This window comes from Urocitellus parryii, chromosome 3, assembly GCF_045843805.1.
Source record: "Urocitellus parryii isolate mUroPar1 chromosome 3, mUroPar1.hap1, whole genome shotgun sequence".
Classification (NCBI taxonomy): domain Eukaryota; kingdom Metazoa; phylum Chordata; class Mammalia; order Rodentia; family Sciuridae; genus Urocitellus; species Urocitellus parryii.
In genome coordinates, this window is record NC_135533.1 from 89,451,916 (window position 1) to 89,474,088 (window position 22,173).

Consider the following 22,173-nt stretch of genomic DNA (forward strand, 5'->3'; position numbering starts at 1 on the left):
AAGTTCAAAGCCAGGCTCAGCAACAGCGAGGCACTAAGCAACTCGGTGAGATCCTGTCTCTAAATAAAATACAAAATAGGCCTGGGGATGTGGCTCAATGGTTGAGTGCCCCTGAGTTCAATCCCGGTACCAAAAAAAAAGAGCTAAGAAAATGACTTTTTATTTTGCATGCCAGATAGAATTTCATTAATGCCCTGCAGCCATTCTCAGGTAGGACGCTGCCTAAAATTTGGAATTCTCCCAGCAACCAGTGGTCCAAGATTGCAAACCCAATTTACCCAACACAGTTCCTGGCACAGAATAAACCCTTGAAAAAAATTCAATAAATTAAAAATTGAACAAAGATGTAAAAGGCAAAGTTACACAGCCAGGTAGTGATATGCTCTGTCAGTCATTCTTTCTCTTCACTCACCCTCTACATTCTTCTATGATGAGCTTTGGAGGCAGTTCCAAACACAACTCCAAAATAAGTAGGCTTTAAAAAATATAAAATTTTTAAAATAAAATAGAAAACTCCACAACTTGCTAGCTGTATGACCTTGGACAAGTTGCTTAGCCTCTCTGAGTCTGAATTTGTTCCTTTGTAAAACAGAGTTATAATATTTATCTCATAAGAAATATGTGAATTTTAATGAAATAATTTAATGCTAAAGACTTAACTCAGGCCTAACCCATAGTAAAATTTCAATAAATATTATTTTTAATACCAGCATCATCATTATGTGCTTCAAATAGGATCCATAATCAGAGGCAAGAGGAACAGGCTTAGAACTCTCTCACATCTGGATCCAAGGCTCCAGAGTATCACCCGTTGAGCAATGGAGCCAGAAATTCTAGGCCTCCATCATTCAACTGAGCTGCAGAAACTCTGAGGTTTTCTGAGAATTAGAGTCTAGACATTAGACAGAGCCTGGCTCAGGGCACTCTCAGAAGATGCAAGATCCAGCCTCCATCACCAACCCCATTCCATGACACTTCTGTCATCTATGCTTTGCTGCATTTAGTAGATATGCTGTGGTCCTCACCTCCCGGGTCTCTTGGCAGCATTGGACTTGTGGACCATGGTTACACCTACAAGCCTTTGTTTTCTGGACATCCAGGCCACAGCTTGCTCCTGGCTTTTCTTCTAGATCTCCAGCCAATTCCCTTTCTGATGAGGTTGACCATTGTGTTCCCTCTCCTCTGAGTGATTCTCTTCACTCTTGATGACTCTGTTAATGACTGTCAAGCACCTGTGTCCAGCCTGGATCAGGTTCCTGAGCAACCTTCTTTCCTTTCAGAAGGTCTTACAGGCAACTTGACCTCTATTCGGCCAATCAGAACTCTTTATCTCCCCCCATTCCTCACCCAGAGTTCCACTCGGGTGGGGGGTTCTGCACCCCTTCTCATGCCAGTCCAGCCTTTACTATCCTCTCCCCAGCTGCCCTATTGGAGGAGAATTTCTCAGCTGACTGGTTGGAGTTTCCAGGCATTCCTTGGGTCAAATTCACCAGGGAAAGTCTCTTCTGAACCATAAGGGCCTTCTCCCTGGGAAGCAGCCCCATTCCAGGACAAGCACAGAGCTCAGGGAGTGGCACATGGGCTAAGTGTTACTTCTTCTGCTTCCTCAAGGTCAGGCATTTCTGGGTTGCTAGCCATAACGTTCCCAGAATATCATCCAAGCTGACTCTTCACCTCCAATGGTGCCATTCCTGTAAATAGTCATTCTGACCACTCAACTGTCAAATCAGAACCCGCGAATCATTACTGTCCCCTCTATCTTTCTCATCTAAACAGCCACTCATTCCTGGCAGAACCACTTCCTCAGTGTGTCTGGCATCTGTCCTCATGCACCCCTCTGTGGTCCAGGCCACCACTATCACTCACATTTTTGCACTTCTGTATATTTATGTTTTCTAGTTACAGAAAGAAAGAAATTATATGTCACAAGATGATGCAATGTTTAACTACTACATGAATTAGATTTGGGGCTTGCTTTCTAAAAGCCAGAGTGATAACATAGGATTAAAATGATCTCTGCTCTCAACCAGTAACGGGCCACTTGAAAAAGAAGAGTCCTTTAGGAAAATTAAGCTTGATTTTCATCATGGTAGTGGGCTCAGGTACACTGGTCACAATAGTCCCCCATCTCCCCAAGCAGCTTGCTTTCCGCCTGTCCTAGTAGCCAAAATAAAAATGGAGTCATATCCTTCCTCTGCTTAAAACCCCTCAGTGACTCTTCATCATTCTAGAGAAAATTTTAGAATAAAGTAAAATCTCCTTACTTTGTCTTGTAAGGACCTACAGAATCTTGGAGGAAACTGGGGAGCATAAGTGAGTTTGAACTTTCTCCAAGGGCAGTAGGAGGCATGAGATGCCTTTTTTTTTTTTTTAATTGAGGCAAGGGTACTGTACTGGGGATTGAACTCATAGGCACTCACTGAGCCACATCCCCAGCCCTATTTTGTATTTTATTTAGAGACAGGGTCTCACTGAGTTGCTTAGCGCCTCTTCATTGCTGAGGCTGGCTTTGAACTCAAGATCCCCCTGCCTCAGCCTCCGGAGCTGCTGGAATTACAGGCATGTGCCACCATGCCCAGAATGAGACGTTTTTAAGCAGAAGATAGGAAAGATCAGGAGGAAGCTGAGAAGTTAGCAAGTTAGACAAAGACATGAGAGCAATCACTGAAGGCCAGCTAGCTGCCACTTTGGCGCCTGGGTCTGGTCCTCAGGGAGCATTGGGAGCCAGTGGCAAGGCATAGGTCACTTGACTGGATTCCTGACACTCTTGCAAAGGCTTTGTTTAGATGAACCCTATCGATTCATCTCACCTCGAACTTCACAGAGAGAAGTCAGGCATTCTGTGCTTTCTGAGGACCAAGAAATAAAGCACTAATGTTTATTCATCACCTACTATTGCAAATACTATGTTAGTTTGCTTACCTAACGTTTGTAACAAATATCCAAGTTCTCAAGTGACCTGACACCATGATAAAGGTTTGTTTCCTGCTCATGACAAAGTCAAATATAGATTAGATGAAGGGAGAAGGGCACTAGGTTTCTTCTATGGAGCTTTTCGGGGACTGAGGCCCTTTCTGTCTAGTAGGTCCACCAATCCTGAGGATCTTGCCTGGATCCTCCACAGTTAGCTGGCAGATGAAGGAAGAGAAAAAAAAATAGAGGGGATGAAGAAGCTATTTAGGAACCAGGCCTGGAAAAACATATATCACTTCTCCCCACATTCTCTTAGCCATAAATTAGTCATATGGCCCAAGCAAACTACAAGGTGGGTGGATCTGGGAAATGAAGTTAGGAAAGAATAGAAGGTTTAGTAAACACAGGCCCTTTGAAACCCTATCCTTCAATGCACCAGGTGGAGATGTGGCTTCTAACCCCAGGTCTGAGATACTAATCTTTACAGAGTTTTCCCTTTCAGTTTTAAACCCAAGCTCATAGGACCAATGTACCTGAGCCCACCACCATGATGTATATTAAGGCTCGCTTTCCCCAAAGGATTCCTCTTTTTCAAGTGGCCTGTTACTGGTTGAGAGCAGAGATAATTTTAATCCTATGTTATCACTCTGGCTTTTAGAAAGCAAGCCCCAAATCTAATTCATGTAGTAGTTGGATATTTCATCATCTTGTGACACACAATTTTTTTTTCTTTCTGTAACTAGAAAACATAAATATACAGAAGTACAAACAGACTTGTATGTTAAGAGACAGAAGAAAACACAGAGAGAAATTTAGTAAGTAATCTTTCGTAGGCCAGCAAAATTTGCCACATCAAAGATGCTGACGAGGACCCAGGGAACAAGGGACTGGAATAAATACAGAGCATCCAAGGTTACGACTTGCGCAGTGATAGGTCCCAGATGGATAGCCGAGGACTGGCAGGGGCAGCACACACCCTGGCTCTGCCATGGGGAAGGGAACTTGGGCTGGCCTTGGTCAGGCCACTGTGTTCCAGGCTCTGGGCTAAGGACACATGCATCTCATATCAGGCCCCCAGCCACCAAGAAGGGAATGGTGGAGTTAGATGCTCTAACCATGGAGCTGAAATCCCTGGAGGAGGTAACTCCTCCCAGTGGCCACCTTGGCAACAGAATTATCAAGAGCACCAAGAATGCTGGGGCCCCAGAGAATAGACAGCAGCCCAAAGGGCCATTTCTGACACAGAGTGGCTCCAACTAGTTTCTCAAATGACTCTTAAAAGAGAAGTTCTCCTCGGTCTATTATTCATTGACAGCTAAATTCATCTAGAACTTTCTTCTGGCTTAATGATTCACCTCAAACTAGATAGAAAACATGTTCCTTATTACCAGCAAACACATATCCCTACATATGTATGCACACCCCATTTTCTATCTTGGATGTGTTTTCTGACTAGGGCGACAATGATAAAAATGCTGGTATTTTGCAGAAAATGTCAGAGAACAAAATGTTAAGGAAAAAGAGCAAACAGTGAAGTAGGAGACAATAGAATCTTAACTCTGTCAAACAGTTTGTCTTGAAAGAAAGAGAAATGTGAGCAAGTCGTCCAGCAAGTAATAAATCAAGGACAGAAAATTTACATCCGTGGTTGCAAATTGGTTTCCCCCAGATCAAATGCGGCCTATGGATGTGTGTGGGTTGGTTGGATGGTTTGTTATTGTTTTTGTTTTGGTGTACCTGATATTTAAAACAAAGTATTTAAATTACATATCATAAAAGATATAAAGGAGCAGGTGTGGAGGCAGATGTCTGTAATCCTAGTGACTCAGGAGGCTGAGGCAGGAGGCTCACAAGTTCAAGGTCAGCCTCAGCAACTTATCAAGACCATGTCTCAAAATAAAAAATTTAAAGGACTGGAGGTTCAGCTCAGTGGTGGAGGTATCCCTGGGTTCAACTCCCAGAACCAAAAATAAATAAGAGAGGAGGGAGTGGAGAAGGGAAAGAAGGAGGAAAGGAAGGAAGAGAGAAGGAAAGGAAGGGAAGGAAGAATGTCAAATGATGCTAGTGATTATATTCTAGTACTGGGATTATAGTTAATTGGATTTCCTGGAGACAGCAAGTTCAAGCTTGACCTAGTTCCTATGAACACAGACTGGCATCCCACCTAGGAACATTGACTATTATTTGATTTTTTTTCTTTTATGTGTCCTCCAAATTTTCTACCATGCCCATAATTAGAAAAATAAAGAAACACTTTGAAAGTTGGTCATCAATACAGGCATGGATATCTAAATGATTTATTACAAGAGTTTTTGTTTAAAATATTTCATATTTTAAAATAAATATTAAAATTATCCAAGCCAGATCAATGACTGATCCAATTTCATATTCTCACTAGACTATAAGCTTCAAGAGGGTTATGTCTGTTTTATCCACTGATATATTCCAAATACTTAGAACAATGCCTAACACCAAATGGGGAAGTAGTAGATATTTGTTAAATGAAAAAAAAAAAGTTCATCATTATGTCCTTGATATTTTAATAGCACTAGCAACTGCATGATAGAAATAAATAAATCACAAGCAAGTGATTAATATAGAGACTGAATTTTTTATGAGACTTCCTGACTTCACCCACTACTCACCTTCTCTTTAGTTATAAAAATAATTAAATAGGAATATTACTCAGCCATAAGGAAGAATGAAATTATGGCATTTGTCAGTAAACAGGTGGAACTGGAGACTATCATGCTAAGTGAAATAAGCCAATCCCCAAAACCAAAGGCCTAATGTTCTCTCTGAGACGGGATGCTGACTCACAGTAGGTGGTGTGGGGAAGGTTCACCTGATTGGACAGGGTGGAGTTGGGGAAGGGGGAATGGTCTAGGAAAGACAGTAGAATGAATCAGACATAAATTTCCTACGTTCTTGTATGTGTACATAACCAGTGTAAATTCACATCAGGTACAACCACAAAAATGGGAAGTTATACTCTGTGTATGTATAATATGCCAAAATGCACTCTACTGTCATAGATCACTAAAAAGAACAAATAAAAATTTTTTAACAAATTAAAAAATAAAAATAATTAAATAATCACTCTTTTTCAGCTGGTAGCACTAAGATGGATGCTTTTCGTGGTTGCTTTCTGTTCATTGACTTTAATGTTGTAGATTTATCCAGAGCCAAAACCTTGAACATCAAAGACAAAATGTACTTGACCTATCGTGAGAACCCGGCCACAGAATCCTCCAAATGCAAGGACCAATTCCAGATACCTGCTAGAAGCATGTTCTCATGCTCTTCCATATGGGTAAAATGTGGATGTGAATACTTTCTTCATCCTTTGCTGGATGGGGACAGTGGGATCATTTTGAGTCTCACAAGCAGTCTAGATTTCTATGTTTACAAGCTTGAATAAATCAAACATCTCAAAAAATATTAGATACTTGTCAAAGGAATGAATACATGCATATTCTGTTTCTGAGTTGCCTTAAGAAGACATATAAGGATTGGGGATATAGCTCAGTGGCAGGCACTTGCTAGCATGTGCAAGACCCTAGTTGTCATCCCCAGCACTGGGAAAAAAAAAGAAAAGGAAAAAATAAATAAATATGTCATCCTTCTAAATCAGGATGTGGTCTAACCATTCTCCAGGCATCCAGGTAAGATGGCCATGTTTGAGCTGGGGCTGTAGCACAGTGGTAGACCACTTGCCTCGGCCATGTTAAGGCACTGGGTTCCATCCTCAGCACCACATAAAAATAAACTAATAAACAAAGATATTGTACCCATCGACAACTAAAAACATATTTTACCAAAAAAGATGCCCATGCTTACCACTGATGGAGTGATGAAGGGGCTTGTTCTTCTGCAATATACCAGGACCTAATGAAACGTCTTACTGCCACATCATCACCATGTGCTACCTTATTAATTGGTACTTTGTAAAACTTTAGGTATTTTCACCATACAAGGTGAGCTGATGCCAAAGGAAATAGATTGCAGAGTTCCGTGATTGAAGTTCTAAATTATGATCCTAAATTGCAAACTCTTCCTATGTGGGGAAAGCACAATGTCTTTCGTTGACAAGCTGACTGAAGTCTCAAATCACAAGCAAATTTTTCCAGATGTTGATTACACCGCTGCCCAAAAACTTTACCAGAAGATCAGACAGTCTGTATTATCATGATAAAAGGAAGCAGTTATAGTTGGCAGCAGGTGGGAGTATTAATGATTTGATGCTGAGATGCTTTTGTCAGGTATTTAAGTTACCAACATGTACTTTTTTCGTTATGATAAATTCTTAAACATACATTGGGAAACCAAATTTTTAGCACAATGCCTCTCAAGCCAGCAAAGAGCATTTGGGAGAAGAGGAGGTGAGTTGGTTTTCTGTTTTCACACGTTACCTCTTGGCTTCATCAGTTCTGCCTCGGATTTCAAAGTCATTTGCCTGTAGCCTGCAGTCAGCACATGCTCATGGAATTAACTCGAAATGTGCGACAACGAAAGCAAACGGCAGTTTGCAAGACTCCATGTTGGAAAGAATAAGAAACAGAAGAGGGCCAAGGTGAAGTATTAGTTCAGAAGTTAGATTGAGAGAAATAACAGAAGAGCCAGTGGATCCTTCTGGAGTTTTTATTGTCAATTCACGTTCGTTGGGTCCATATTGCATTCTAGTGTGGGGAAAAATACCTCCAAGTAAATCACGAGAAGCTTTGCTTCTCTCCAACTTTCTCCAGCCCTCATTCTCCCTCAAGGCAAGTCACAGAATCCAATTTCTCTTTCCCAAAATGGGCCATAGAAACCAGAGCCCCCTTTCCCCCATAGCAAGCCATAAAACCTAAAAATATTACTCTTTCTTCAGCCTTTTTGTAAAAGAGTTGGTCATGAAGAAATGCTCTGACCTAACTTGTCTGATAGTAGGTCACAAGACTCTCCTTCCAGAGAGTCCTGCCCCACACCAGGAAGGAAGGAATTCTGTACAGTCAGGCCAAGAAGAATCTGGACAGACAGTCCATGCTGGGTTTCCTTCCCTGGTCACTACCATTAGATCATCCTACTTGTCCAATCATGTTTCTGCACGGCTGTCTACACCGCAACCAACCTACACACAAAAATGGAGAGTTCACTCTGTGTCTTTCCATCTTCAGCCTGAAGGCTTCTGTGTCATATAAAACTATGATCAAATGTTTGTTTTGGTTTTCTCCTGTCGGTCCACCTATTGTCATTTTATTCCAGCAGACTCAAATATCTAACCTTCAGAGAGAAAGTTTGAACTTCCCTACACTGACCACTGTGCCAAACTCTTCTAACTATAGAATCACATTTGATCCTCACCACAATTCCCCATTTTACACAGAAAGAAACTGAGTTAAGCTCTAGTAAGATGGGTGTGCATGCTCACAGGAGACCAGTCTGACTCCTTCCCTGGGCTCCACCTGCCATGCAAGGTGGCCTCTGTATCTGCTGAGAGGATGTGAGTAGCAATTGCCCTCAGCTAACAGCCCTCCCACTCACTCTGACTTTTTTCAACCTCCGCCTCTTTGAATAAAGTGCAAGGAGATAAATAAGCCATGAGGAAATGGGTCCTGCTCGAGACTACAGGTAGCCCCATTCCTTTCCCATCCCCTCCACCCAGAAGACAGAACAGTTCCTTGAGGTTTGCTGCCCTGGCAGTTTTTGTCCCTGGTGGAGGGAGCCCTGCAAATCTCTCTTCTACCCCATCCTCCCAAGCACCTCAGAGGGGCCTGGTCCGACCCTAGTATGATAGGCCCTCAGCAATGACCACTATCAGCTTCCTGCTGCAGAAATGCAAATGAAAAAACCCCATGCATTTGGAGATGATTCACCCTGAAGTGAGTAGCCTCTCAGAGGACCACAGAGCTGTTTCACTGGTACCCACATGGACCCCTAAGGCCTCTCAATAAGGACTGTCCTGAGCAAATAGGAAGGAGATCCAGATATCTGGAAAGATTGAGAGGGAAGAAAGAAGGGGAGAAAACATCACCCGTATCCAGAGGCCCAGCATCCAAGCTCCAAGTAAACCTGCTGGGGCTAGGCAGGATCAAAGCCTTCATCTCTGCCTTCAGGCAGCTCAAAGTCTAGATGGGTCCACCTACCCATGAATAGATAATAATCTAACACGGTGCTCACAATTCACAGTAGCCTAGATGCCCATCAACAAATGAGTGGATAATGAAAATGAGATGTGTATATATACACAATGGAGTTGAGACTCTACAAAGAAGAAGAGAACTTTATCCATTCATCTACCTAAGGGCATCTAGGTTGGTTCCACAATTTAGCTATTGTGAATTGTGCTGCTATAAACATTGATGTGGCTGCATCAATGTAGTATGCTGTTTTTAAGTCCTTTGGGTATAGACCAAGGAGTGGGATAGTTGGGTAGAATGGGGGTTCCAAGGAATCTCCATACTGCTTTCCAGATTGATTGTACCAATTTGCAGTCCCACCAGCAATATATGAGTGTGCCCTTTCCCCCCCCCCACAATGGAATATTATTCAGCATTAAAAGAGAATGAAATCATGGCATCTTCAGGTAAATGGATGGAGCTGGAGAATATCATGCTAAGTGAAGTAAGCCAATCCCAAAAAACCAAAGGCCCAAGGTTTTCTCTGATAAGTGGATGTTGATCCATAATGGGGGTGAGAGGAGACTGGGAGGAATGGAGGAACTTTGGATAGGACAAAGGAGAGGGAGGGGAAGGGAGGGGGCATGGGCAGGAAAGATGGTGGAATGAGATGGACATCATTACCCTAGGTACACATATGAGGACATGAATGGTGTGACTCTACTTTGTATATAACCAGAGGAATAAAAAATATAATGTTCCAGATGTGTATCATGAATTGAAATGAATTCTGCTGTTGTGTAGAACAAATTAGAACAAATTAATTGATTAATTTTTAAAAAGAAGAAGAATAGAACTATATCATTTTCTGGCAAATGGATGGAATTGGAAAACACCAGTGAAACAAGCAAATTAAAAAAGTCAAGGGTCAAATGTTTTCCTCTCATATGCAGAAGCTAGAAAGAGGGGAAACAAGGAAAAAAAATAGGTATCTCATGAAAATAGATAGGAGTCCAAAGAACTGAGGAAGGGGATCAGAATCAAGAGGAAGGGAAGAAGGGAGGCCATGGGGAAGTGTTGAGAAATGAAATCTATTAAATTACACCATGACCACATATGAATATACCACAATGATTCATATATATATATATATATATATATATATATATATCCATATATTATATATATATATATATATATATATAATGCACTACTTCAAACAATAATAATAACAACAGAAGGAAGATAAAAAGACAGAACAGACAGGTCGGGGGAGGGGAGTAAGGTGGGAAAGGGGAGGTACTAGGGAATGAGACTGATCATATTATGTATATGCATGTGTGAATGTAGCATAATGAATCCCACTATTTTGTATAATTATAATGCATCAATTAAAAAGCAAAAGAATAAAAAAATCATAAAATGCACTGCTAAGACAGAGGGAAGTTCAGGACTGGGGTGGAACCCAGCATGGGAGCCATTAGTCCAGTGCACATTTTCCTGAAGGAGATAACATTTACACTTGTCTCCTTGTCTCCTCTGGAGTGATAAAAGCCATGAGAGAAAGGGATAGGGCTCTTTGTTTTTGTTTGCTGGCTTTTTTGGTATCACTTCCGTCTTAACCACATTCATGTCATTTACCTTCCACCCTTTCTACCCACGCTCCTGTTGATGTGGAAAAAAATCGAAATGAACAGCACAAGCTCTGCAGTCAGACCTCTGGAGTCAAATCCTGGGGCAGCTCATTAACTGCATGATTTTGAGCTCTGTCTCAGTTTTTTTTTTTTATTGACAACAACTGTCCTATAGTTCTTGTGAAGATTAAAAAACTCAATGTGGGGATGATGTTTAGAGCAGTATCTGGCACATAGTAACCACTCAGTAAAAATGAGCTGCAGCAGGCGGGTGTCAAGGCACAGGCCTGCAATCACAGCAACTCAGGAAGCTGAGGCAGAGGGATGATAAGTTCAAGGTGACCTGGGCTAGCAAGTTTCTGTCTCAAAATAAAAAAATGAAGAAAGGACTGGGAGTGTAGCTTAGTGGTAAAGTGTCCCTAGGTTCCATCACAGGTACCAAAAATAAAAATAAAACAATCAGCTGCTGCTGTTACCATCATTGCTACCAGGTGTTTACACTTATGCATTTCAATGTGCTTACACACATCACTTGACATAGTAGCTTGTGACAGATGGGAAGACCTATGGTAAAGGGACGTGGTCAGAGAGGGGAATAGATCACCCTAATGATTGAAACTAGTTAGTGCAGTTCTGGCTCCAGAACTTCTTTCTGCCCACCTTATTTCCAATGTGTTCCACTTCATTAACTTGCTTTAAAACACTGGAGTTTCAGAAGACCATTCCTTTAGAAGTTTTGATGGTCCCATGCTCCTTAAGCATAAACAAGAGGAGAGGAATTGTAGTGGGAGACTTGACTCTGGCAATCTTCAACAGACACCAGGCCCCACATCGAGGGTTAACTTGTGAATCCCAAGTTGAGCATCCAAACCAAATCCCCTTCTGAGTGTGATGAAAACAAATGGTCTCCCCCTCCCTCCAACCACCTTATCCCACAGCATCAGGAACTTCATTCGAGAAAACACAGGCTCTTCCCACCCCAACTCCCTCCTGTGAGGGAGCTCACCCAATGCCAGTGCATACACACAGCTGTGCTTACAGCCAGCACTGCGGAGGTGGGGTGCCAGCATGTTAGGGGAACTCAGCAGCCCAACTCAGGTCCATCACTTCACAGAAACGCAACAGGAGGGAGTGCCAGGGAGGAGGAGAAGTGAAAGATGATAGGCAAGCAGGGAGCTTTCTCCAAAGTGCATGTCCACTGATCATGCAGAAGTGCCAAGGAGCAAGGGAGGTGACCATAGGAGCAGGAATTATGTCCAGAAATCATGGCATGATCGGCCGTGAGGCCACAGAGATGAGCCATATTTTCTGAGAATCTTCCCGTGAAAAGAGCCACCAGAGTCCCTCCCTGAGGCCTTCTGTGTGGCCAGATGCCTGCAGGAAGGACACCATAGCTCACTCCCTGGCTAGGGCTTGGGAACTGGAAATGCTTAGGAAACAGGTAAGATGCTGCTGGTCCGGCACCAGGGGCTGGGGACTGAGGTTCAGGAGGGCCAGACACAAATCATTTCTTGGCAACGCCCAGTCCGCATCAGGACATCATTTTGTGAGGACTGAGTGCTTGTCACTTTTGCACTCCCTTCAGCTGGCGCGAGAGCATCTGGAGGATTTGGAACCTCCTCTGTTGCTCAGCATAGCTTACCTTGCTCACCTGCACCCTCAGTTTGCTTCCCAGTTTCCTCCAGGGCACTCCACTCCTCTGCAGCCTCTGTCTTCCTGGTACCCGTCTCTACCCACAAGAAAAGAAACAGGGCCTGTGAGCAACTGAGGATGACCAAAGCACCCGTCCTTGATGACCTTCCTCTGCCTGACTTACCTCCTCCTGCACTCCAAGGCTCAGCTTTGCCCCAGCTGACCTCCTACCCTCCCCCTGCCCTTCCCAAAGCCATGACATCAGTCCCCTTGGGTGCTGTTGTCTCCTATCCCTCCAGCCAACATGAAAGGACTGGTGCCACCTGGGCAATGGACAAGCCACCCCCAGAAAAGGGACCAGCTAGAAAAGTCAGAGGCACCTCCTCCAGAGTCTTCCCATGATCCCAGATCCCTATATCCTGAGGAAATTGGCCCAAATTAGGCACAAGTGGAAAAGTAGGTCAAACTCTGCTGTAGAATGTCATTTGCTACAACTCTGTGAGCAATTATAATGATTCCCCTTTTTCAAGTGGAAAAACAAATTTAGAGAGTAAGTAATAAGCCCAAGATCACACAGCTCGTGAGCGGCTGGAATTGAACGTGGTCTTCAACAGGCCAAATGCACTTTCTTCTTCCCCACAAACACCTCTCTTAGTGTGAAGGCTGAAACATTAAGAAAAGGTTCTAAAGTGAAAATGCTCCAACAGATGTTTTTCTTAACATGGTGCATAAGCCCAGTGACTCTGAAGGCTAAAGCAGCAGGACCACAAGTTCAAGGCCCTAAGTAACTTAGTGAGACCTTGTCTCAAAATTTTTAGAAATTTTTTAAAAGGGATTAAGATGTAGCTCAGTGGTACTGCAGCACTGAGTTCAATCCTCAGTACTATAAAAAATATATAGTATGTAATACACCTATTTTATATTGACAAAGTATTTTCTCTCAGTTTTGTAGATTTTATGCCATCTTAGATGAACAAGTGAAAATCAATTATACATTCTAATATCTCAAAATCCAGAAATGAATGGAATGGAAAACACCCACCCCCCCCCCCACACACACACATATCCCCTTGCACCACAGCCTTGGATACAGAGCAAATCTTCTCTGCCCATCACCAGCCCAATTGGGAATGGGGTAGGCAGGTGGATTTGAGGTCAATTCAATGGCCTCATTAAATTTTGAAGCAGTAGAGCAAGTGAAGAACTTTGGGATAGGGGGAAAAAGGCAAGAAGCTTTTCTTGAGTACCTAGTAAGCCCCTGGGGCTCTGCCTCAGAGCGTCTCCAGGATTGCTTCTTCATGAAACTCATAACCATATTCAAAGCAGGTGTCATGATCTGTTTACAGAGGAGGAAAGAGAAGCTCAAAATAAAAGAACAACCAATAAAAAAATATAAAAATTAAAAAAATAAAAAATAAAAATAAAAGGTGCTTCACAGGCTTAGGTCATTCACTCAAAGAGACTGAATTCTGACTCAAACCCAGATCTGACTTGCCCCAGAGGCCACAGATTTGGGAGTGAGACACAAAGGATAAATTTCACAATGCAATCCCCCATCTCTTACTATGATCTACTTTTATCAGCCAAAGAACGATGGTTCAATGACAAAAGAATAAAAACCTCAAAGAGAATATTGTGGACTTCAATCACTAAGTAGATCCTTTAAAAAACCAAATTAATACTCCTCCTTTCATTTTGAAGCAGCCCTTCTTTAGCACAATCTCAGGGCAGAGCCCAGCTTTTTGAGTCTGGTTTTGGTTTGCCAAAAGACAACACAGGTGAATTCCAAAAGGAAGAAATCACTCAGAAAAAGCAAAATGACCATGGGTGGGGGCATAGGGGACCAACAGGTGGCAATCTCTAAGTCACCATGCCATTACTTTTGGGTGGCTGTGAGACTGTGGCAATGTTAATTTCCCCAGCAAGCACAAAACAGATGCCCCAGAATTGCAGAAAAAAAAAATCTCCACTTCTTTCTGCTTTCTCTTCAAGTGCATCATTCAGTAATTAAAATCTATTATATTCCTAAAGCAAAACACTTAGTAACACTTCAGCAGACACTGGGAAGGAGGGAAGTGGAATACTGATAGCAGGTCTACTGCTACCTTGAGATAAAATCAGCTTAATGCTAGTCATTTTCACATTCAGTTTCTAATTTTACCAAACAGCTTACCATTTGGAGAGCAGGGTTCCTTCTATGAATGCCTACTGAATTAACCCTCCCCATCTCCCCGCACTCCACCAACCCAGTGCAGCCCACTTCAAACGCTACAAATTGTTCAATCCTCTTTCCCCAGCCCACATGGGTGGCTCCCTTTTCTAATTCCATTTGCACTTTTGTTCATACAATTAGCATTTCATAGCATTTGAAATACATTAAGTTATATACTATTTGACATGTGGCAGACAATACAATTGGAACTGAACAAAAATGATTAGTAATAGTACCTGAACCGACTGAATGTTCACTAAGGACAGGTATTGTTCTAGATGCTTTTCCATGCATTGTTTGGTCCCTGTCCTCCATGAGAATATCCCACTATTAACGCCCATTCTACAGATGAGGTAGACCTAGTGACCTAGTAACTCACTCAGGGTTACTAAGATCAGAGGTGATGGAAACCAGAATTTAAACCCAGGCATCCTGGCTTGAGAGCCCTGGAAATTCACTACTAAATGCTCTACAGCTGCCTTTCTTGGCCCACATTCAAGGAGCTAACAGTTGAACAAAAGATAGACATGTGATCAGAAAGACACCAAGATGTGATAAGTGTTATGCCTGAGCCACAGAAGGGGACCAGCATATACTGGAGGGTCTAGCAGGAACAGTTCCAGAAAATTCCAGAAGTAGGAAGATATTCCCAGCATTTTTTTCTTTCTTTCTCTCTCTCTTTCTTTCTTTCTTTCTTTCTTTCTTTCTTTCTTTCTTTCTTTCTTTCTTTCTTTCTTACAATTTAGCAAACTCAAGTTACGTATAAATCCAAACTTCTTCTAATTCTACTATTTTATAAATCAGTGAGTGGTGTTGTGCACTCATCTAAAGAATCACTTTACCTAGGCTGACAAAGAGTGCTAGAGAGCTGTGCTGGTAAACCAGTAATCGAGCACAGAAAAAGAAAAGGAAGGGGAAGACAGGAGAGGCGAAGGGACAGGAGGGGAGGAGAGATCCGGGAACCTGCTGGGTTTGCAGATTTACTTTGCTGCTTTCCATAGTATAAACCATAAACACTCTCTCTGAGGCAAATTTCAAGCTACCAACCAGACATGGACAAAATCAGAGCTGGGTACATTTGGGCCTCCTGAGCTGCAAAGCAGCTCCAACATACCTCCGCAACAAGTACTCATCCTGAGTGTCAGAAACCCAGGGAGCCAAGAACAATGTGAGCAGGAAAAGGCCCACCCTCAAGGGAGAGGAGCACTCAGGAGAGAGGGAATGTTTTCTCAGTCTCTGGAAAGCTGCAGCACCCTGAAGGTAAAGCCCCCGAACCCAACGCAGGGCAAATGGGGATATAAACCACAGAACCAAGTCAAGGAGGGACATGGCGCCACAAAAGAGATCAAGGTGAACACTGAGGTCAGAACCAAGACCTGAGAGAAAGCAATGCAAGGTCAAAGGAAGAAATGCCTGAGTTCAATCAGCCACTACCTGCAGGGGACACCCAAGCAGGACCTGAGGATGCAGCAGAAGTCCCAAGAGCCTGATCAGCTCTCCTTCCCAGCCCACCAAAGCCTGATCCCCAGCATGAACTGGGAGATCCTCCTCTGGGCTCTCCAGGCATCCTGTGATGACCTCTAACACAACACTGCCACAAGGCTGTGAGCTCCTTTAGGTATAGAGCGCCAGGCAGGTGTTAGCAAAACTCAGCCTGTGGATCACCTCTACCCTGCCACTTGCTTTCATAAGTTATGCAAGCAAAGAATGATTTTTACATTTCTTAATGGTTGAATAAAATCAAAAGAAGAAGAATATTTTGTGATACATTTGTTATATGAAATTCAAAATTCAAACAAAGTTTTCCCGGGAAAACAGCCACTGATTGTCTATGCCTGTTTTCAGGGTACCATATGGCCTCCAAAACAAAGAATGCTCACTCTCTGGTCTCTTATATGGAAAGCTTAGCAACTCTCATGCCACATTGCTGCATGCCACAAGACAGGGACCCTGGATAAATGTTTGATTGGTGATTACTTGACCCTCGATCTAGCCCCAGTCCTTTTAAATTTTATATTATCATCCAGGCTCTCCCACCCTTATCCTAGCAAGAGCTTTGCTCTCCAGCCCCTAGGAGCACTTGGTTCCCAGTGAGAACATAATTAGATCTTTCCAAATGGGTTCATCCCAATCTGCCTGCAGAAGCATTTCTAAGTGGGTAGGCCCATGGAGTGTCGAGACAGTCTACTAACACACACATACACACAAAGGATGCCACAACTCAAAAAGCTTAATAAATGTCGAGCTAAAAAAGTGAGCATGCTTCTTATTTCAAAGACTTTAAGAAGCCAGTGTGCTCTGTGAAACTCCAGATGCGGGGCGGGGGCATTTCCGGAACTGATTTGGCTTAGGGCCTGTTTCTTGAGAAGTCTTTCCCAGAATCCATTTTGGGAGTCTATGTCTAAAGGAAGTAGATTTCTATCAGAGTTCATCGAGGCTTCCTGGAGACTTAGTTGCTTTGACCTAAGTTGTTGACTCAACTGTGACCACCCACCACCATTTGGCTGTGAGGAGCATCAACTACAGCAACTACAGCCACCTCACCCTGTAGAGAGAGGCCATTGCTTCACTCCTGGCAAGACCACTGCCTGCAGATCCCTTTTCCTCATGCTCCTGCAATGCCAGCTTCCGCTCCTCCTCCAAGTCTCCCCTCAGGTGTCACCTTCTCAAGGAGGCCATTCTACATCAAACTGCAAGGATGATGGCTTGGAACAGGGTGGAGGAGCGGAAGCATAGGAAGTAGTGAGATTTTAACTGCAATTTAAAGGAAAATACAACAGAACTTGCTGATGAGTCAGATATGAAAAAAAAAGATAAAAAATTCAAGGATAACTCCAAAGTTTTGACCTAAACCAAGGTGGATTTGGCAAATTGCATTAAAAAATATTTTTAAAAATATTGCACCATGAATAAGTGAGGTTCATTCCAGGGATGCAAGCTTGGTTCGGCATACATAAATCAATAAACTTAATTCATCACATCAATAGATTAGAGATAAGAATCATATGTTTATATCAATTAATGTAGAGAAAGCATTTGACAAAATACAGCACCCTTTCATGTTCAAAACACTAGAAAAACTTGGGATAGTAGGAACATACCTCAACATTGTAAAAACTATCTATGCTAAACCTAAGGCCAACATCATTCTAAAGGAGAAAAATTGGAAGCATTCCCTCTAAAAACTGGTACAAGACAGGGATCCCCCTTTTCACCACTTCTATTCAACATAGTCCTTGAAACTCTAGCCAGAGCAATTGGACAAATGAAGGAAATTAAAGGGATATGGATATGAAAAGAAGAACTCAAACAATCATTATTTGCCATCAACATGATTCTATACTTAGAGGATCCAAAAAATTCCACCAGAAAACTTCTAGAATTAATAAATGAATTCAGCAAAGTAGCAGGATACAAAATCAATACCCATAAATCAAATGCATTTCTACACATCAGTGATGGATTCTCTGAAAGAGAAATTAGGAAAACTATCCCATTCACAGTAGCCTCAAAATAAATAAATAAATAAATAAATAAATAAAATATAAAATACTTGGGAATCAATTTAACCAAATAGGTGAAAGACTTCTATAATGAAAACTACAGAACACTAAAGAAAGAAATTGAAGTAGACCTTAGAAGATGGAATGATCTCCCATGTTCTTGGATAGGCAGAATTAATATTGTCAAAATGGCCATACTACCCAAAGCACTATACAGATTCAATGAGATTCCAATTTAAATCCCAATGTTATTCCTTATAGAAATAGAAAAAGCAATCATGAAATTCATTTGGAAAAATAAGAGACCCAGAATAGCCAAAGCAATCCTTAACAAGAAGAGGCATTACAATACCAGACCTCAAACTATACTACAAAGCTATAGTAACAAAAACGGCATGCTATTGGCACTAAAATATGCATGTAGATACAGAATAGAAGAGACAAAACCACATAAATACAGTAACCTCATATTAGACAAAGGCACCAAAAACTTACATTGGAGAAAAGATAGCCTTCTCAACAAATGGTGCTGGGAAAACTGGAAATCCATATGCAGCAAAATGAAACTAAACCCCTATCTCTCTCATCATGCACAAAACTCAACTCAAAGTGGATCAAGGACCTAGGAATTAGACCAGAGACCCTATGCCTAATAGAAGAAAAAGTAGGCCCAAATCTTCATCATATTGCATCAGGCTCTGACTTCCTTAACAAGACTCCTAAAGCACAAGAAATAAAATCAAGAATCAATAAATGGGAGGATTCAAACTAAAAAGTTTCTTCTCAGCAAAAGAAACAATCAATGAGGTGAGGAGAGAACCTACATTTAGGGAGAACATTTTTGCCACCTGCACATCAGATACAGTACTTATCTCCAGGATATATAAAGAACTCAAAAAACTTAACAGCAAAAAAACAAACAACCTAATCAATAAATGGGTTAAGGAGCTGAACAGACACTTCTCAGAAGAAGATATACAATTGATCAACAAATACATGAAAAAAATGTTCAATATCTCTAGTAATTAGAGAAATGCAAATCAAAACTACTCTAAGATTTCATTTCACTCCAGTCAGAATAGCTATTATCAAGAATACAAGCAACAATAAGTGTTGGCGAGGATGTGGAGGGAAAGGCACACTCATACATTGCTGGTGGGACTGCAAACTGGTACAATCAATCTGAAAAGCAGTATAGAGATTCCTTAGAAAACTTGGAATAGTACCACCATTTGACCCAACTATCCCACTCCTCATTCTATACTTAAAGGACTTAAAAACAGCATACTACAGTTACGCAGCCACTTCAATGTTTATAGCGGCACAATTCACAATAGCCAAACTGTGGAAGCAACCTAGATGCCCTTCAACATGTGAATGGATAAAGAAACAGTGGTATATATACATAATGGAATGTTACTCAGCATTAAAAGAGAATAAAATCATGGCATTTTCAGGTAAATGGTGGAGTTGAAGAATATCATGCTAAACAAAATAAGCCAATCCCAAAAAAACAGGGGCAGAATGTTTTCTCTGATAAGTGGATACTAATCCATAACAGAGGGGACATGGGATGAGTGGAGGAACTTTGGATGGGGCAAATGGAGGGGGGAGATGCAAGGGGGTAGCAAAGATGGTGGAATGAGATGGTCATCATTACCCTACATGCATGATTGCACAAATGGTGTGACTCTACTTGATGCACAACCAGAAATGTGAAAAATTCTACTCCATTTATGTACAATGAATCAAAGAGCTTTCTACTGTCATGTATAACTGATTAGAACTAAAAAAAAATAGAAATGAGGAATAGGCACAAATTAATAATAATTTTTTACCAACTAGGAAATCTTGGGTGTTGTGGAGGTGGGTGGTTGAGGAGCAAATAAACAAAAATCAAGTGGAAGAAAGAATGAATGAAGGTCAGAGCAGAGATTGATTATATTGAAAATAGAGACAATGGAAGAGGTCAACAAGACAAAGAGCTGCTTGCTTGAAATGATTCATAAAATTCACAAATTTATAATAACATTGATGAAGGAAAGAATAGACAAATTTTCAGTATCAACAATATCAAGTATTAGATGGAATATTAATTACAACAAGCCCTGAAGACCTAAACAATATAGTAAAGAAATAGTGTTGCTGTTGTTTGGATACCTGTTCCACCCCCAAATGGCTCATGTATTGTCAGCTTGGTCTCAGTGTGGTGATACGGCTGGTAGAATCTTCAAGAGGTGGACCGAGTGAAAGGTTATTGGATCACTGGGTATCAGGAATTTGCAAGGTAAGGAGCTCTTTCACACCAAGGAAAATCAATAGGACAAAATGTACAGAGATGCTCAGAGGAGATGAGCTACAGCAGTGTAGCCATCTCTTACTGAGCCCATGCTGGATGGGTTGAGCCCCGTGTACTACTCTGCAAGAGTCTACCAAGTGCTCCTTCTCAACTGTCCATGAGCTTTTTAGCCAGTGTGAGTGACCTCAGGGTGCCTGGGAACTCCTGTTTCCTGCTTTGGATGACTCTGCAGATATACCCTTTCTTTCAGAAGCATGGCAAATTTTAAATTAATTTGTTCAGTTCATTATTTCAGAAAGTTTTGGGTGCTTTCTTTCCTGATAATAATGTTAAAAAACGTATCACTTAGAAAAATTGGAAAATTAATGAGAGAATCATAATAGTTTTCCATACTTCTATTTTTCTATCCAGAAAATATAAGCTTATCTCTTTCAAGTCTTTGTTCTTTTTTCCTTTATTATCAGCATTAGTCAAAGGCTCAGGAGAAAACTTGATTGAAACCACAGTATAAAGTAGGACACTTGAGGGATTCTGATTTTTCAAGCTCACATTGTCCTTTTTGTCCAAAACTGGTAGAAATGAACCGGGGGAGAGACTATTAAAAGCTTCACAAGGAGCCTGTTTCCAAATCATTTGCTCAAATCACCTTCCCCACCTTGCTTTCGACTCCCCATCAGGGATGCCAAGGACCCTGGTGGTAATACAGCAATTCAGCAAATATTGAAATCAAGAGTGAACAACTAAACAGACTGAGAAGCCATAGTTGGCCTGAAGTTGGAGATTCTGTTTGGAAGGGGGAATCACATATGGGGTGTGGCAGCTCAGTGCTGAATACCTCCATGACTTAATTAATTCTCACCATGACCTAGTGGCAGGTGTTTTCTCCAGTCTGAAGATAAGGATGCTGAGGCTTAGCAAGGTGAGTGAATTGTCCAAGTTCCACTGAGGGTGGTTGAGTCAAGCTTATGCCAAATCTCTCCAGGTCCAAGCCTTGCTTGACCACACTGATAGATTTTTATCTCGATGGTGAATCACTAGAATCAAAGGAAGAAGAAAGGGGGCAGGGGGACATTTCCTCTGCTGGATTGAAAATTGCTTGTGAACCCAGTGCTAAGCACAGACTAAAAGAGACTAGGGAAAATATCCAATTAATTGAGATCATCACGGGGTTAGATTACTACTTAACAGAAGAGCTAAACCCTGGGGACATGGCCTGAATACTGTCAGGCTTTCAAACTTCAATCTTGTTTTTCCCAGATGTACTTGGATGTCTCACTCCCCGCCACTACCTTTGATAAGCCTGCATTAAATAATGCACACTTGGGGCAAGAAGCTGGAACACTGGGAGATGGGCAGAGCTCCTTCTGCAGATCCAGGCCATAATCTGCACCACTATGAACTTCGGTTCCAGGAGTGAGGTCAGAGAGGGCATGAGAACGGAATCGACCCCCACACTTGCTTTGTCCCCAGGACACAAGTGCACTGGGTTCCCTAGAAACACTACGGGTGGGAGGAAAGTTGAGGCCAAAGAGTCTGGAATTGCATCTGCTAAACGAGGGGAGTTTTCCAACTAAAACAATTAAGTGAGGACATGGGTACCCTGGGAAGATTTTCCTGTTTTCAGTTTTGCCAAGCCCCCCCCACCCCTCCTCCCTTCCGTTCTGCTTCCTTGGGGTGGAACCAGTAGCTGGGTTGCTCTTGACCCACTGTGTCCTGCCTGCCCCAGAAAAGAGTTAGGATAATTGCCATCCACTCCCAACTAACTGCCCCTCAGAGTTCAAGGGGACTCAATTCACTGACCCAAAGTCCCCATCTGGTACTGGACAGGAAAGTAACAAACCTTACTTCCAACACTGAAATCCAGTGCATGGCTTTCCGGACA

General features: G+C 42.0%; 1 protein-coding gene across 1 annotated transcript in view; it reads right to left on the reverse strand.

Annotated features, from left to right (window-relative positions):
- Pde1c (phosphodiesterase 1C) overlaps positions 1-22,173 on the reverse strand; it is a 588,396-nt gene that overhangs the window by 494,013 nt on the left and 72,210 nt on the right. The window contains exon 2 of the mRNA XM_077796773.1: positions 12,288-12,374. Within this exon, the coding sequence (XP_077652899.1) occupies positions 12,288-12,374 (87 nt within the window). The remainder of the gene's footprint in view (positions 1-12,287; positions 12,375-22,173) is intronic.